The 19,079-nt window shown below is 35.4% G+C and overlaps 1 protein-coding gene across 2 annotated transcripts in view; it reads right to left on the bottom strand.

The window, feature by feature from the left end:
* RNF180 (ring finger protein 180) overlaps nt 1–19,079 on the bottom strand; it is a 278,059-nt gene that overhangs the window by 55,413 nt on the left and 203,567 nt on the right. For both annotated transcript variants that reach the window (XM_060091716.1, XM_060091717.1), the window contains one exon: nt 11,110–11,335. In XM_060091716.1, the coding sequence (XP_059947699.1) occupies nt 11,110–11,335 (226 nt within the window). The remainder of the gene's footprint in view (nt 1–11,109; nt 11,336–19,079) is intronic.

Here is a 19,079-nt window from a genome sequence, read left to right as displayed (position 1 = left end):
TTTCTTTGTATTGTTTTACAGCAGCAGGAGTAAAATTGAGTGAGGATGCTGCTTCAAGGGGATCTGAGATCTTTCCCTTACACAGGAACAGAGAAGGGCTAATATATTGACATTTGAGCTCACTTTACTAGATATCAATGAAAATCTATAAACTATCTTAAAACTGTCTTCAGGGTTTCAAGGGCAATGCTTGATCTGCACTTCTGCAAGAGGGGCAAGAAAGTCTCACTTGTAAGGGACCCTAACTCTCCTAGTGAAACTCATTTTATACCCATGTGAGTACCCAGAAAGGTTCATCTATGAGGGGAACACTACCAGTTAGAGAAAACTGGAGTCTGCTATTGCAGCTTGCATTTAACAGAATATGACTACTTTGACTCAAAGAAATATGAGTAAGATAAGCCTCAGAACCAACTCTTTAGACCTGGCAGGTTCTCACCCTAGAGCGGCAGCAAGGTCTCCTAGTAACTGCATGTCCTATGTGATTTGGTGGCAAGAGGAACTCTGAATGTTGGGAAAGAGAGACCAACCAGGAGTATCTCATTAATACTTATGAATATTTATCTATGTATCCTCTGAATATAAATTTTAACCTGATTTTCTTACCCTTTCCTAGTGAACTGTTCAAAGTTAAAATCTAGTTAGGAAGTTCCATCTCCAACTAAATATGTAGCCTGATGACAGAGGCACATACAACAGGGACCAAACCAAACCAAAAACAAAAATTCCATATTTGACACTTTGTCAAAGTGGAGCTATGGATTTTACAATATACAAGTCATTACAGTATATAATTTATGCTTAACTGATGTTAATATTTAGGAGTTCCTATTTCATTAGGTAGATAAACTATGGTTAAAATTTTATCCATTTTAATGTAATAATTCCACTTAATATTTGGCACTGCAATATTTTATACCCATAATTTTTATACCTGAATAGGAAAAGAGTTGTTACAAATACTTTAACCCTTTGGCCCAGGAGAAATCTGCTAGTACTATAAGACCTTCTTAGGTTAGAGAATTTATCCAAGCTTTCATCTCAGCCACCTTGTGTTTAAGTTGTGCTTATTGATGTCCTTTAAGACTCTGGAGCATTAAGAATTATTTCAGTAACTGTTTCATTACCCAAGAATAACTAGTTTACCCTCTGTTAGAGGAATAATAAGGCCAAGAGGAGATCTACTAAATTAAGCCCAATTCAACGATAACCTTTATTGTGCTCTTAGTATGATAAAGACAAAATGCTAAGTACTTTGTACTGTTATGATGTATACTGTTATTATTTTGTATTTAAAGTTATACTTCAAGATTTAGAAAAAGGCTTTTGAAAGCCTATGAATAGGGATATACTAGTGGATCTTCAAAACAGATAGTTAGTGGGAAGCAGCCAGATAGCACAGGGAGATCAGCTTGGTGCTTTGTGACCACCTAGAGGGGTGGGATAGGGAGGGTAGGAGGGAGATGCAAGAGGGAGGAGATATGGAGATATAAGTATATGTATAGCTGATTCAATTTGTTATAAAGCAGAAATTAACACACCATTGTAAAGCAATTATACTCCAATAAAGATGTTAAAAAAAAAGGTTATCACAACATCCATTCTTGGCTTCAAAGAATCCATGATTCTCTGTCTTCTGTATGAAAAGAAACAGGACTCCATCCTCCCTGACCACAATCATATTTAATGCTGCACCTCGGTTTACTTCTTTATTTTTAAAAACTGTCAAGGTAACACATGCCCATTGTTTGAAAAGATCCAAATGATGTTAAAAGGCTTAAAAAAACCAAAACAACAATGAAGATCTATTCCACTCCCTCTATCTCTAGCTCCACTCACAATCCCCAGGGACTGTTTTAAATATTCCTGTTTTCAAGCTTTTTTCTGGAGACTAACCTCCATAAGTGCAAGGCAGTGTTTTTCAACACTTGGTTTGCAAACCACTAGCCATATGTGAAAGGATTTAGGGTGAAATTGAATGAAAAATTTAAAAATTTTCATAGTTACCTATTTATTTTAATGTATATTAGAAGAAATGTATAAACCGGAACATCAAATACATAAATTCACAAATAAATTGTTAAGGATGAGGCTAAAATAAGTATTTTTTTAAAAAACATGTGTTGATATGAAGAAAACCCTTAAGTAAAAAAATAATTCTGGTGGTATGTGGATACAGTAAAAATTGTAAAGGTGGTAGGAAAATGAAAGAAATTTGAGAAACACTGCTCTAATCATTATGCTTATTTTTCTATTTCTTTTTTATAATAAAATATATTTTTTCCATATATTAAAGCACAGGAGTGACTACACTAAAAGACATCATGAAATAGATACTCCTACCAATAAAGAATGAGTTTGTACATATATACAATGGAATACTACTCAGCCATAAAAAAGAACAAAATAATGCCATTTGCAGCAACATGGATGCAACTAGAGATGATCATACTAAGTGAAGTAAGTCAGAAAGAGAAAGACAAATACCATATGATATCACTTATATATGCAATATAAAATATGGTACAAATGAACCTATCTGCAAAACAGAAACAGACTCACAGACATAGAGAACAGACTTGCAGTTGCCAAGGGGGAGGGGGGTGGAGGAGGGAAGGACTGGGAGTTTGGGATTAGCAGATATAAACTATTATATATAGGATGGATAAACAACAAGGTCCTAGTATAAAGCATAGGGAATTATATTCAATATCCTGGGATAAACCCATAATGGAAAAGAATATAAAAAAAAAGAATGTCTGTGTATAACTGAGTCACTTTGCTGTACAGCAGAGACAGGCACAGCATTGTAAATCCACTATACCTCAATAAAAAAAAATGAAGAAGTTTGGATTTTGGAGGCAGTGATGATTCTGTACAAGATGAACAGAAAAATGAAAAAGTTGAGGCATGGATGAACGCAAGAACAAAACCACTATTAGCATAAGAATTAACAGACCAGACTTTTTGGTATAGAATAAGAGAAAGTATGAAATGCCATTAATGGGAACAGGGACAATAGAACAAGACCAATTACAGGTTGTCACAGTGGATAAAAAGAAGAAGTGTGATGTTCTTTTGGATGAGCTGTATGTCCTGGATAAAGCCCAGCAGGACATCTAAAAGTCAGACAGAATACAGGATAATTCATCACTGTGTGGGACTGGCCCAAACACTGCAGGATATCTGTCATCCCTACCCCTGCTGACTAGATGCCAGTAGCATCCTCCTATTATTGTGACAGCCAAAATATCCCTGGTGAAAAATATCATAAGCCTGCTTTATGCTTAAAATCCTAGATTAGGTTAAATGTCATTTCTTTACTTAGGGACTTCTACACACAAGGTGAGGACTTAGCCAGTTTCTTTTCCTTTTTTTCCAATGGAGTTCACCAGCACTTCTGCTTATCAGCATCTAGTTCCACCATGTAAAGGCACAAGCATAGTGGCATGGGGTGGGTGGTCAAAAAGGAGACAGATGTTGAATGGAGGAAAATAGTGGAACAAGGGTAGAAATCTTCCTTGCTGAGGTATGGGTACATCTGAATGAGGTGAGAGCAGTGAGTGACTTCACAATTAAGAGTTTAGTTGTACTGACCCTGTGGCTCCCTATGCTGTACCTGAGACACTTGTATCTTCCATATGAGCATGGGCTGGGATCCCTGAACAATGAACACTGAGTCTATCATAGGACTGCCCATACCAGTGTTCTCCAGAGTCAGTCCACAATAGGGGCAGTGACATGCTTGGTTTGAAGGCTTCAGTCATAAAGTCAATTCAAGAAAATATGATGCCTTCCCTCACAACGAAACCATAATCTCCTTGGCTGAGGGATTCCTCCCCCCTCACTTGGATGACTCTCTCTCCATTTAATGCTCATAAGACATAGCCTTTTCCCTTCCTCAGCCTGATGATGAAGGTGGCCTGCAGATCCTGTTATACAGCATGTAGCACCTCTCTGAACAGACCTACTGTTGGGGTGCTGATGTGGGAGTTCCTTGTCTGAAAGAACGAGGCTGTCAGTCAATGAATAGGAAAGGTCTTCCGTATCCAGAGGTCTTTCTCCTCAGCTCTGCCCATCCTGGATTCTTTTTCATCTCCACAGACAAAAGAACTCTAATTAACACCAGAACTTTTTCCAATCTCACAAGCAGGCTTAGAGTCTTCCATGTGCAAAACTTATTCTGCTGTTTTCCAAAGTGACTTTGCCATTTTATACTCCAACCAGCAATGTATGTGTTCCAATTTCTCCATATCCTTGTCAACACTTGTTACTGTCTATCTTTTTAGCTATGCCTTCCTAGTTACTGTGAAGTGATATCTCATTATAGCTTGGATTTGCAACTAATGACTAATGATATTGAGCATTTTTTTCATCTGCTTATCGGCCATCTTTATATCTCCTTTGGAGAACTGTCTATTCAAACTCTTTGTCCATATAAAATAGGGTTATTTGTTTTTTAATTGTTGAGTTGTAACAGTTCTTTATATATTCTGGATACTAGACCCTTGTCACATATATGACTTACAAATATTTCCGTTTATCCTGTGGTTATCTTTTCACTTTCTTGATAATATCCCTTTAAGCAGAGAAGTTTTTAACTTTGATGAAGTCTGATTTATCTATTTCTTCTTTGGCTGTTTGTGTTTTAGGTGTCATATCTAAGAAACCGTAGCCCAGTACAATTTCAAAAAATATTTACACCTACGTTGTCTTCTAAGAGTTTTATATTTTTATCTCTTACATTTAGGTCTTTGTTCCATTTTAAGTTAATCTGTGTATGTGTGTGTGTGTGTGTGTTCATAGTGTGAGGGAGGGTTCCAAATTCATTCCTTTGCATATGAATATCTAAATGTGACAGGCTCTCTATGTTCTTACTGAGTATAGTGGTAGGTTTCAGTAGGTTTAAAAAAAATAAATGTTTTTCTATTTGCTGTACTTCCTTAGGACAATTTCCATAAACATAAATGAAAAAAAAATCATTTCACCAGTTAAATGGTTGTTTTGCTGGGGTGAGGATCCATGAAGCTTCTCATGTTACCATTCCAGAAATCTTCTTCACTATTACTTAATTTATCAACTTTAAATAATATTGACTTCCTTTTAGGAGGATTTGGGTCTTTTGCAATATCTTCTTCCCTTCTCTCAAATTTTTGTGAATAATATCATTTTTAGTTTCTATATTGTCTACCTTTATTATTAGTATGCTTTCATCAGTTAGGATGCTCTTGGTGTATACTAATAGAAAATTTATTCAAACTGCCTTAGTTAATTAGTAAATTTAATATTTCATGTAATAGAAAATTCAAAGGTAGGGTAGGCTTCAAACCTGGCTGACTTGGTGGTTAAACAATGTCATCAAGACCCCTTGTTCATTTCTTTCCTTAGTTTTACTATCCAAAATAAAGATTTTATACTAACCTGGTTCCCCACTTGCTCGTAAGATGGCTGCCAGTAATTATCCCTATTACACACCTTCTTGTTTATGTCCAATGGGGAAGAAATTAGCTTTTCCATCTCATGTCTTAAGAGTAAAGGCAAATTTTAGTCTCACCTCATCACTCAGAACTGAAACACATGCCCATTTATGAACCTATCACTGGCAAAAGGAATAGATTACCAAAAAGCCAAAGATGGGTTCATCTACCCAAGAGCCACCTGGCCTATGCTGAGGGAGTTAAATACTGGAATAAAACTCAGGGTATGTTAGGAAGAAAGATGTAATGGATACAAATTAGCAACCAATAGTGTCTACTACCTATTTTTTCGTATGTTTTTCTGTTAACTTTTTTTTCCATATTTGCTAGTTTTATTTATTTATTTAACTTTTTAAAAAAACGTCTTTATTGGAGTATAATTGCTTTACAATGGTGTGTTAGTTTCTGCTTGATAACAAAGTGCATCAGCTATACATATACATATATCCCCATATCTCCTCCCTCTTGCATCTCCCACCCTCCTTATCCCACCCCTCTAGGTGGTCACAAAGCACCGAGCTGATCTCCCGTGCTATGCAGCTGCTTCCCACTACCTATCTATTTTACATTTGGTAGTGTATATATGTCCATGCCACTCTGTTAACTTTTGACAGTATTATCTTGACCTCCACTAACAAATGATATTAATGCCTTCTACCTTGTCTTCTATATATTCTCTCCCACTTCAAATTCTCAACTTCTAGTGTATCAAGTACTTTATCAAGATCACATCTAACAGTGTTAAGAAATTTAAGCAAAATTGCATTAAATACTGAATGTTATATTGAGAGTGGTTTAGATCATTATTTTCCTAAGCACACTCTATGGAATAAATCTGGAAGGAATTTCATCATAACTCTATCCACTGAATTACTCTAAACTACAACTAACCCCTTATTCATTTGCCAAATATCTTCAGTTCCTTTAGAAAATGACAACCTTCCCACTTTAATCTTTGATAATAACTGTCCCCTGGTTTTTACACAATTGGAATGGTGACATTAGGTAGCTGAGATGATTAATTCATTTACTTAATAAATAACTCTTAGGGTTCAGTAAACTTAACAGAATAGTGTAAGATTGGAAACTGACTTTCTCCCAAAATATCAACAAAAGCAGCTGAAACCAGAAGAGGAAAAAAAATCCCATTTACAATTGCAGCAACAAAAATATACAGGCATAGGGCTTCCCTGGTGGCGCAGTGGTTGAGAGTCCACCTGCCGATGCAGGGGACATGGGTTCGTGCCCCGGTCTGGGAGGATCCCACATGCCGTGGAGCGGCTGGTCCCGTGAGCCATGGCCGCTGAGCCTGCGCGCCCGGAGCCTGTGCTCCGCAACGGGAGAGGCCACAACAGTGAGAGGCCCGAGTACCGAAAAAAAAAAAAAATATATATATATATATATATATATATATACAGGCATAAAGCTAATAAGAATTTTGCTGTGCCATTTGAAAGGAAATTACAGAAATGTTATTGAGAGGCAATATACTTTCAATATTATAACAATGTTATAATATTATAACAATATTATAAAAATGTCAATTAAAAATGTGAATTATTCCCCAACTTATAAAATTAATTCACTTGTGAGTTATTAAAACATAAAGCTAGAATAATTATAAGACTGAAGTAATGGTATAGGACAAGACAGAAATATGAATGGAAAAGAACAGCTGCCAAAAAACACAGAAACATTTTAGTAATTATCTTCATTACCTAAAAAAGGCAGTTCAATCAGCATAGAAAAAAATGAATTGTTCAATAAATGTTAGTGGGATATATGCTTACAGACACGGAATAAAGGGACTATATATTTTTTTAAATTATGACTTAAGCTGTTTATTCTTTCTAAATTAGTAGAAAACTATTTTGCAAGATTTATTATTATTATTTTTTGTTTGTGGTTTTCTTTTTGAAAGGTACTATATTTTTAACCAAACCACACACTATAATAAATGGACTGGAATTAACAGTAGGGAAATGAGGACAAAATGAAAACCAAAATAAATATAGGTAAAGAGACTATTTATACAGAGTAAGTCCCCTACATACGTACCTTCAAGTTGCGAACTTTCAAATATGTGATTGTGTGTTCACATGTCCAATCACATAAGTTAGTTCACATATCTGGCGTACATTATCACATGTGTGCATCCTCTACAAGTGGCTGTACTTTTGTGTATTTTACTGTACAGTACTGTATAGAGTGCAGTAGTACAGTATCTTTATTTCAAGCTCAGGATGTCTGGAAGCAAGCGTAAAAGCAGCGGTGAGGTAGCTGGTACTACTGTACTTTTCAAGGTACTGTACTGTAAGATTAAAAATGTTCTATTTTTGTGTTTGTTTGTTTTTTATGTATTATTTGTGTGAAAAGTATTATAAGCCTAGTACAGTACTATATAGCTGATTGTGTTAGTTGGGTACCTAGGCTAACTTTGTTGGACTTACAAATTGGACTTACGAATGCGCTCTCAGAACACAACTCATTCATATGTAGGGGATTTACTGTAATTCTGTAGTGGATAAGGCCTTTTAATACCTAACTTTGAAATTAGAAATAATAAAGACAAAGGTTGCTACATAAGACTACATAAAATATAGAAGTTCTGCACATTCATAAAATATAATAAACATAATTCAAGTACATATGACAAAATAGGAAAGCGATTTGCCACATATGACAAAAGCTGACATTACTGAAAAAAAAATCCTCTTGCAGTAAACAAGAAAATGATGAACAGACCAAAAGAAAAATCAGCAAAGGGCATGGTAAGGGATTTAAAAGGAAAAAAAAGGATAGTCCAGAGTGTTGAGAAAATAAGCCCATTATATTGTTGCTTGCAATAATTTTGGAGCATAATTTTGTAACATATACATAGCCTTAAAACACGTACAGGCTTTAACTACCAATTCTACTCCTGGAAATCCTTTACAAGGAAATGCGCGGAGATGTGTGCAAATATTTATCCATATATATCAGCAAATAAATGAATGATAAACAACTAAACTAAATAGTAGATAGCTTAAGTAGATCATGATATAATCACAAGAATTTAAAGTAAAACAAGGGACTTCCCTGGTGGTCCAGTGGGTAAGACTCTGCGCTCCCAATGTAGGGGGCCTGGGTTCAATCCCTGGTCGGAGAACTAGAGAGCACATGCATGCTGCAACTAAGAGTTCACATGCTGACACTAAAGATCTTGCTACTCCAATTAAGACCCAGCTCAGCCAAAATAAATTAAATAAATAATTTTTAAAAAGTAAAACAAAAGCAGGTCAAAAGCCTTATGTTCAAAATGAACATTTTACAAAAAAAATGATTAAGTATATGGATATAAAATATTCGGGAAGAATACTCGATAAATGTGATCTTTAAATGGTAGGACTATGGAGGATTTTGAGCTTATAATTTTATTTGTATACTCTGATTTTTCTATAATGAAATTGCATTACTTATATAATTTTAGAAGTTATTTTTATAGGAAAACCGTATATATATATATATATATATATATATATATATATATATATATATATATATTTTTTTTTTTTTGGCTACTGGCAATGTTGCTTTCCCTAATCTATACTCTGATATGCCCTCAGCTCTTATCAAAGAATACCATAAGATACCATGTTAGAAAACCTGATATTGCCTTTGCTCTGAGGATGTTTTTGAGGACACTGCCTACTCCATCTCTCAATATGCCTAGAAATCACATTAAAATTTTTCTTTTAAAGTGCTGGAAAAAAACTTCTCTTGCCCTTAGGAGTTGGTATGTTTCTTTCCATAGATCATGAGAATCATTTAATTGTATGCTTATTTTATTTTTTCTTAGGCAGCCAGAATATTAAAACGAAATACTTCATTCAGTACTTCCCTTGCCTTGCTACTTCATTGCATATATATTTTAAAGCATGTCAAATCTTTTTGAGGTAGGTATAAATAACTAAGTAGTATATTCCCATTATTATTACCAGCTTCTAAATGACAGTACACAACCAAATTTAGTCTCCATTGGAATAAATATTCCCGATAAGATTTATTATATAGAAGAACCAATTTTGGAAATAAAGGAAAATATGACATTGTTGCTTTGATAAATGAACCAAGAAAGAGTCAAGTCATTATTGTTTTAAGACATTAAGGAAAGCAATTTTAAAATCCCTGTCAACATTAAACTGGATCATGGAAGGCAGGGACATCTGTCTAAATCACTATGTACATCGCCTAGATGCTTCCCTTCAAAACAGGCTTTCAGTAAATGTTTTCTTGCATAGATGGTCAGAGATAACACTGAGAAAGAGATGTTACTCTTCACATTTAATTCACTCCAAAGCACCTAGCAAGGGATCTAGTACTAGAAAAGAACCCCGATTTTTCCCACTTCAATGTAAGCCAGAGAAGAAGAACTTCCAGTAAGCTTCTGCCCTCCCATGGAATTGCTTCCTTCCCTCTCTCCACTCCTTACTTGCTCTTCCCCATGAAAGGAAGAGTGATCTGCCAGTGTGACAGATGACAGCCTGCAGTCCCTAATCATGTTTGTCTATTGGGTAGAGTCAACTGTGCTTGGCATGTCCTTTTGTCTCCAGGTCTGTCTGTGCTCAGTGCAGTGATTTTGTGCTCCAAACTATATGCACTAGGCAGATCAGAGAGGCAAAGCTTTATTTTCTCTTCACTGTTTGACTACTGAGCCTGTAAGCCAGGTTTGCAAGCCTTCATGCAGCTGGTTGGGTTAAGGCATGCAAAGCTTATTTTTATAAACTGATTATTCCTTGCAGATGGGTCCTTGGATTTTCTTTTGCGGAAGAAAAATGTGCCATGTGTTTTCTACAGTTTTACTATGAATAAAGTACATACTTTGATCCTTGTTTGGTTCCTCTATGGCTGAGGCGAGAATGTGGATGTAGAAATTTCCTCCCCTAAGGTTTAGCACACAGTAGTGCACTCAATAAATATCAGCTCTGCTTACTTCTATCATTCTTCCCTTTCACCTTAGCAGGTTTCTATGTTCCTCATTCATTAGTTTTTCCTTTCTCCATTAGTATGTTTTAAATATTGTGTTATATTCCATCTTTACATGATAATTAGGTAAACAAATCCTTGTTCCAATTTTACTATCTTCTAGTTCAAGAAGAAAGACCTTAAGAACAACAAGAAGGCTGAGAAGATTTAGAGTCTGGGGGAAAGGCCTAATAGTTATCCTCAGATATTTACAGATTTATTCTCTGAGACTTCAGAGGAAAAAACATGGGCCAAAGAATGAGAAGTAGTGGAAGGCAGATTTGAGTAATAAATAATCAACAGGGCTGCTTCAAATTTTAATGGAATGTCCTTGACACTGGAGATGTTCAAGTGAATGCTAAACAATAACTAGTTAGGATGCTTTAGAAAAGATCTCAACATTGAATAGAGGAGTAGAGATGAGAAACTATTCTCATCTATGATTCTATGATTTTAACAAGTTCTAATGAGTTGGGCAAGCACTGTTTTATAAACTAGAGAGTAACAAATTATGCTGTATATGATTTTCAATAACTTTCTCATGATAATTCATACAGTACCTTTAGAACTGGAAAAAAGAGGTAGTCAAAATAATCAGGTAATTGTGTTAATGAAAGACAACAGTTACCTGTCTGGAAAAAGACTCTGGAAATAATTGTCCGACACAATGGGCAGGGAGTGCCTGCAGGATTGTCTTTGGCAAGAGTCCGTAAGCAGGGCTCACAGAAGATGTGGTGACAAGGGTAACACATGTAGGGGTTGAAATAAACATCCAGACACACTGCACAGATGTAGCTCTCCTTTTCTTCTGCATATTCATTGTCATCATCTGTACTCATCTCATTATCCAAAGTCTGCAAAACATAAGCAAAAAAGATTTTTCTTAGTTCAGTATGAGATTGGTTTCCTTGAGAAATCGAGACACTGATTTTATATTTTCTTAAAATGAATGAAAATATTTATGAGAAACAGGTAATATCTGTTTCTGTGCATAATCAAAGTGATAGAAATGCTACCTCGCAAAGTGGGAAGAAACTGGAAACATACATGAAAAACCCAGAAGTCTTAATTATTCATTTTAGTATTTTTATATAATGCTAAATGTTAAAATATAGTACCTGAACACATTAAGTATACCTGTATCTCTATTTAACCAGCACTACTTAAGTAAGTGTTAGGTCCTAGGATGACAGCTTCCCCCTATCTATTCCACTCCTGCCACAGCAAATAAGCTGACTCGCAAGATTATAAAGCCTTACATGGGCATTCACACATGGAGAGAAGTGAGGGTAAGAGGATGTCATACTTCATCTTCACACAATGCATGGAGCGTTTTTATTCTACATTTTGCACCTTCCTGGACCTCAAAGCCAATAAAAGGCCAAAGCCTAAGGTATGTCAGGAAGTAGATAAGGCAAAGAAACTTGTAGTAATTCTGGGATGAGGCTTGTAACTGGGAAATATGATGATCCCTCTCCTCTCTCCCAAATGGAACAGTTAAGAAAGATGCTATTAAAAGGTAGTTAGGATTTGTTATAAAGCATAAACTAACACACCATTGTAAAGCAATTATACTCCAATAAGGACATCAAAAAAAAAAAACACAAAAAACGGTAGTTAGGAAAGAGGCACTCAGGTTAGCAGCACAAAATCTGGTGGCTGAATTCCTGTTACTTAACATCACAATATTCCTCATCCATGGGGATGCTGTGAGAATTAAATGAGGTAATCCACGTAAAGCATTAAGCAAAGTGCCTGGTATATAACAAATATTCAATAAATATTAACCATAGCCATCCTTCTCTCCTCTCTTCTTCAAAGGCCCTATAGTCTTGGCTAGAGCCTTGGGAAATTTTCCTCAAACCAGGCCTGACCTCAGTCCACTGAGGCATAATGGGAATCTACACGGTGTAGATGCTTTCCTCCTCACTTTAATGAATGTCAAAAATGGAGATCAGTGATTAATATCTGAGTAAGCCTTGGGTTTAATAAATATTTTTAGGTTACATGAAATGTAAAAGTTACACAAATGAGGCAAACAGAGCCTTGAAAATACAGAAAAACCTTTCTACTGGATAAACTATTATTTGATTTATCCAGATGGCTTTGCTTCCTCTTTCTGCTGCTTGTTGATAATTTCTCTCTTTATGAAAGACATATTTGAGGCATTAGCCCATTCTTTTTAATTGGTTGTCTGATTTTTCTTAAGCATTTTTACTTAATCTAGTTATTTGTTGTTACTGGCTAAAAGTGTTGCAAATATTTTTTCCTTTTCTCTGGTTTGTCTTTTCATTCTTTTCATAGTGTCTTTTGATAAAATGAAATTCTTAATTTTAAAGAACATCTTTCCTTTATGATTTAATACTTTTGTGTCTTATTTAAGAACTCTTACTTTTTCCCAAGGTCAGTAAGAGAGTCTTATTTTGCATCCTATAATCTAACTGAAATTGATTTTCATGTATGGTGTACATTAGGGTTAAATTTCATTTTTATTTTTATGTAATTATTAATTGGTACAGCCCATTTATTGCAAAGACCTTACTTTCCTCCACTGTTCTAAAGTGCCACGTTGTTATTAGGCCAAATATGCATGGGTTGGCTTCTATTTTGTTCCATTACTTTACTGTCTATTCCTATGCCATAATCACAATTTCTTACTGTGGGCTTATAATAAACCTCAATATCTGGTAAAGGAAGTCCTTTCATCTTAAAGTCTAATAAGAACCTTCAATATAAACAAACAAACAAACAAAACAACTAATACTAAACTTTCTTTGGGTTATTTGTATGGAAATATGTTAATATAAATGTTTCAGACATTACATGAAATTTCTAAAAACCTTAAAAAAAAAGAAAAAAAAAAAGCCCTTACTCAGGTGGATGATTACAAAATAGATAAAATTAGGGCCCCCCAGATAATAAAAACATCTTTGGACCTAGATGCTTACTTACTAAAATTTTATTTCATAGTGACAGCTTATTCTGTTTGTATTACACTCTCAATATTGTGTCTTGAGATTTGAACTAATTAACCTCAAAGAAACTCATGGCATAAGAAAATCATAATTTGAAGGCCCTCTTAAAGCAATCCAAATTGTGGCCCTAATAACTGTACATAATTTTATTTCTATGAAGTACTTTATCTCTACATATATAACAAAAGTGACTAGATTTCATTAAAATATACATCAAAGAAATAAATGATTTGCTATTTAAAAACACAACGTTATGGAAATAAACTTGAAGGTGGAAGTTTGCAAATAGAAAATGAGGTCAGAACTATTCATCTATTAGCTGAGCTACGTGACTCAATCCACAAAACAGATGTAACACATACAAAGACCTCTAGAATCACTATATTTTAAGGGACCAAAAAGGGTGAAGAGTTTTCATTACACAGAGAATTGAACATATCTGGTGATAAAAATTGTTCTGCAAGAAGACAAAAAAAAAACACCCCAAAGATAGAATTCCACTGGGCTTTTCTCCAAATTGGAGAGATAATAATAAATTTACTGTTGGATAGATGGTTATATTTTAAAAATTAATTACTCATTAATAGATAAATGTCAACCTGGAAAAAGGTTTTTAATAGGTGTGCCTATGAACTCATCTTCATCTCATCAACATTTCAATTACCATAGATAGAGACCATCAAAATGCTTCTCAGAAATGGAGAGGTGACAGGAAAGATGGTTGCCTAGTTAAAAACAACTAAAATCCTTTCTGAACAGGAGGGAGACCTTCAAGATGGAAGAGGAGTAAGACATGGAGATCACCTTGCTCCCCACAAATACATCAGAAATACATCTACATGTGGAACAACTCCTATGGAACACCTACTGAACACTGGCAGAAGACCTCAGACTTCCCAAAAGATGCCCTCAGGTGACCTACAGGCAGAGGCGGGGCCAATCCAAAGCTGAACCCCAGGAGCAGTGCGAACAAAGAAGATAAAGGGAAATTTCTCCCAGCACCCTCAGGAGCAGCAGATTAAATCTCCACAATCAAATTGATGTACCTGCATCTTTGGAATACCAGAACAGACAATGAATCAATCCAAAATTGAAGTGGTGGATTTTAGGAGCAACTGTAGACTTCGGGTTTGCTTTCTGCATCTAATTTGTGTCTGGTTTTATGTTTATCTTAGTTTAATATTTAGAGTTTATTTATTTATTTTTTTATTTTTTATTTTTTTTGCGGTATGCGGGCCTCTCACTGTTGTGGCCTCCTCCGTTGCGGAGCACAGGCTCCGGACGCGCAGGCTCCGGACGCGCAGGCTCAGCGGTCATGGCTCACGGGCCCAGCCGCTCCGCGGCATATGGGATCCTCCCAGACCGGGGCACGAACCAGTATCCCCTGCATCGGCAGGCGGACTCTCAACCACTTGCGCCACCAGGGAGGCCCATATTTAGAGTTTATTATCATTGGTAGATTTGTTTATTGATTTGGTTCCTCTCTTCCTTTTTATTTATATATACACATGTATTTTTTTCCTTTTTCTCTTTTTGTGAGGTGTATGTGTATGCTTCTTTGTGTGATTTTTGTCTGTATAGCTTTGCTTTTACCATTTGTCCTAGGGTTCTGTCTGTCTGTTTTTTTTTTTTTTAAATTTAGTATAGTTTTTAGTGTTTGTTATCATTGGTGGATTTGTTTTTTGGTTTCGTTGCTCTCTTCTTTCATTCTTTTTTATTACTTTTTCATTGCTCTCTTCTTTCCTTCATTCTTTTTTATTACTTTTTAATTTAAAAAAATTTTTATTAATTTTTGAAATTTTTTATTTTAATAACTTTATTTCATTTATTTATCTGCCTATCTATCTATCTATCTATTTATTTCTCCCTTCTCTTCTGAGCCGTGTGGCTGACAGGGTCTTGGTACTTTGGCTGGTTGTCAGGCCTATGCCTGTCAGGTGGGAGAGCCAAGTTGAGGACACTGGCCCACCAGAGACTTACCAGCTCCACGTAATATCAAACAGTGAAAGCTCTCCCAAAGATCTCCATCTCAACGCTAAGACCCAGCTCCACTCAACGACCAACAAGCTACAGTGCTGGACACACTATGCCAAACAACTAGCAAGATAGGAACACAACCACACCCATTAGCAGAGAGGCTGCCTAAAATCATAATAAGGTCACAGACACACTCAAAACACACCATTGGACAAGATCCTGCCCACCAGAAAGACAAGATCCAGACTCATCTACCAGAACACAGGTCCTAGTGCCCTCAACCAGGAAGCCTACACAATCCACTGAACCAACCATAGCCACTGGAGGCAGACACCAAAAACAATAGGAACTATGAAACTGCAGCCTGCGAAAAGGAGACTCCAAACACAGAAAGTTAAGCAAAATGAGAAGACAGACAAACACACAGCAGAAGGAGCAACATAAAAACCCATCAGACCTAACAAATGAAGAAGAAATAGGCAGTCTACCTGAAAAAGAATTCAGAGTAATGACAATAAAGATGATCCAAAATCTTGGAAATAGAATGGAGAAAATACAAGAAACATTTAACAAGAACCTAGAAGAAATAAAGAGAAAACAAACAATTATGAACAGCACAATAAATGAAATTAATACTTCTCTAGAAGGAATTGATAGCAGAATAACTGAGGCAGAGAACGGATAAGTGACCTGAGGATAAAATAGTGGAAATAACTGCCATACAGCAGAATAAAAAAAAAAAAAAAGAATGAAAAGAATTGAGGACAGTCTCAAAGACCTCTAGGACAACATTAAACACACCAACATTTGAATTATAGGTGTCCCAGAAGAAGAAGAGAAAAAGAAAAGAACTGAGAAAATATTGGAAGAGAATATAGTTGAAAACTTCCCTAGTATGGGAAACTAAATAGACAATCAAATCCAGGAAGTGCAGAGAGTCCCATAAAGGATAAATCCAAGGGGAAAAATGCCAAGACACATATTAATCAAATTATCAAAAGTTAAATACAAGGAAAAAATATTAAAAGCAGTGGGAAAAACAACAAATAACAGACAAGGAAATCCCCATAAGGTTATCAGCTGATATTTCAGCAGACACTCTGCAAGCCAGAAGGGAATGGCAGGATAAATTGAAAGTGATGAAAGGGAAAAACCTACAAGCAACATTACCCTATCCAGGAAGGATCCCATTCAGAATCAACGGAGAATTTAAAACTTTTACAGACAAGCAAAAGCTAAGAGAATTCAGCACCACCAAACCAGCTTTAAAACAAATGGTAAAGGAATTTCTCTAGGCAGGAAACACAAGAGAAGGAAAAGAACTACAACAAAACCGAAACAATTAAGAAAATGGTAATAGGAACATACATAGTGATAATTACCATAAATGTAAATGGAATAAATATTCCACCCAAAAGAAACAGACTGGCTGAATGGATACAAGAACAAGACCAGTATATATGCTGTCTACAAGAGACCCACTTCAGACCTAGGGACACATACAGACTGAAAGTGAGGGGATGGAACAAGATATTCCATGCAAATGGAAATCAAAAGAAAGCTGGAGCAGCAATTCTCATATCCGACAAAATAGACTTTAAAACAAAGACTGTTACAAGAGACAAAGAAGGACACTACACAATGATCAAGGGATCAATTCAAAAAGAAGATATAACAATTGTAAATATTTATGCACCCAACATAGGAGCACCTCAATACATAAGGCAACTGCTAACAGTCATTAAAGGGGAAATTGACAGTAAAACAATCATACTAGGGGACTTTAACACACCAGTTTCACCAATGGACAGATCATCCAAAATGAAAATAAATAAGGAAAACAAAGCTTTAAATGATACATTAAACAAGATGGACTTAATTGATATTTATAGGACATTCCTTCCAAAAACAACAGAATACACTTTCTTCTCAAGGGTTCATGGAACATTCTCCAGGATAGATCATACCTTGGGTCACAAATCAAGCCTGGGTAAATTTAAGAAAATTGAAATCATATCAAGTATCTCTACCAACCACAATGCTATGAGACTAGATAACAATTACAGGAAAAAATCTGTAAAAAATACAAACACATGGAGGCTAAGTAATACACTACTAAATAGCCAAGAGATTACTGAAGATATCAAAGAGGAAATCAAAAAATACCTAGAAACAAATGACAATGAAAACACGACTACCCAAAACCTATAGGATGCAGCAAAAGCAGTTCAAACAGAGTAGTTTACAGCAATACAATCTTATGTCAATAAACAAGAAACATCTCAAAAAAACAACCTAACCTTTCACATAAAGCAATTAGAAGAAGGGGAACAAAAAGACCCAAACTTAGTAGAAGGAAACAAATCATAAAGATTAGATCAGAAATAAATGAAAAAGAATTGAAGGAAACAATAGCAAAGATCAATAAAAATAAAAGCTGGTTCTTTGAGAAGATAAACAAAATTAATAAATCATTAGCCAGACTCATAAAGAAAAAATGGGAAAAGACTCAAATCAACAGAATTAGAAATGAAAAAGGAGAAGTAACAACTGACACTGCAGAAATACAAAGGATCACGAGAGATTACTACAAGCAACTATATGCCAATAAAGTGGACAAGCTGGAAGAAATGGACAAATTCTTAGAAAAGCACAACCTTCTGAGACTGAATCAGAAGAAACAGAAAATTGGCTTCACAGGCGAATTCTATCAAACATTTACAGAAGAGCTACACCTATCTTTCTCAAAGTCTTCCAAAATATAGCAGAGGGAGGAACACTACCAAACTCATTCTACGAGGCCACCATCACCATGATACCAAAACCAGACAAAGATGTCACAAAGAAAACTACAGGCCAATACCTCTGATGAACAGAGATGCAAATATCCTCTACAAAATACTAGCAAACAGAATCCAACAGTACATTAAAAGGATCATACACCATGATCAAGTAGGGTTTATCCCAGGAATGCAAGGATTCTTCAATATAGGCAAATGAATCAATGTGATACACCATATTAACAAATTGAAGGAGAAAAAAACACATGATCATCTCAATAGATGCAGAAAAAGCTTTCAACAAAATTCAACACCCATTTATGATAAAAACGCTCCAGAAAGTAGGCATAGAGGGAACTTACCTCAACATAATAAGGCCATATATGACAAACCTATAGCCAACATCATCGTCAATGGTGAGAAACTGAAAACATTTCCACCAAGATTAGGAACAAGACAAGGTTGTCCACTCTCACCACTATTATTCAACACAGTTTTGGAAGTTTTAGCCACAGCAGTCAAGAAAAAGAAACAAATGGAATACAAATCGGAAAAGAAGAATTAAAGCTGTGACTGTTTGCAGATGACATGATACTATACATAGAAAATACTAAAGATGCTACTAGAACACTACTACAGGTAATCAATGAATCTGGTAAAGTAGTAGGATACAAAATAAATGCACAGAAAACTCTTTCATTCCTATACACTAGTGATGAAAAATCTGAAAGACAAATTAAGGAAACACTCCCATTTACCATAGCAACAAAAAGAATAAAATACCTAGGAATAAACCTGCCTAAGGAGACAAAAACCTGTATGCAGAACATGATAATACACTGATGAAAGAAGTTTAATTAAAATTA

Source organism: Mesoplodon densirostris, chromosome 3 (assembly GCF_025265405.1).
Source record: "Mesoplodon densirostris isolate mMesDen1 chromosome 3, mMesDen1 primary haplotype, whole genome shotgun sequence".
NCBI lineage: Eukaryota > Metazoa > Chordata > Mammalia > Artiodactyla > Ziphiidae > Mesoplodon > Mesoplodon densirostris.
Note: the sequence above shows the minus strand (reverse complement) of the source record. Positions and strands in the feature narration are given on the sequence as shown.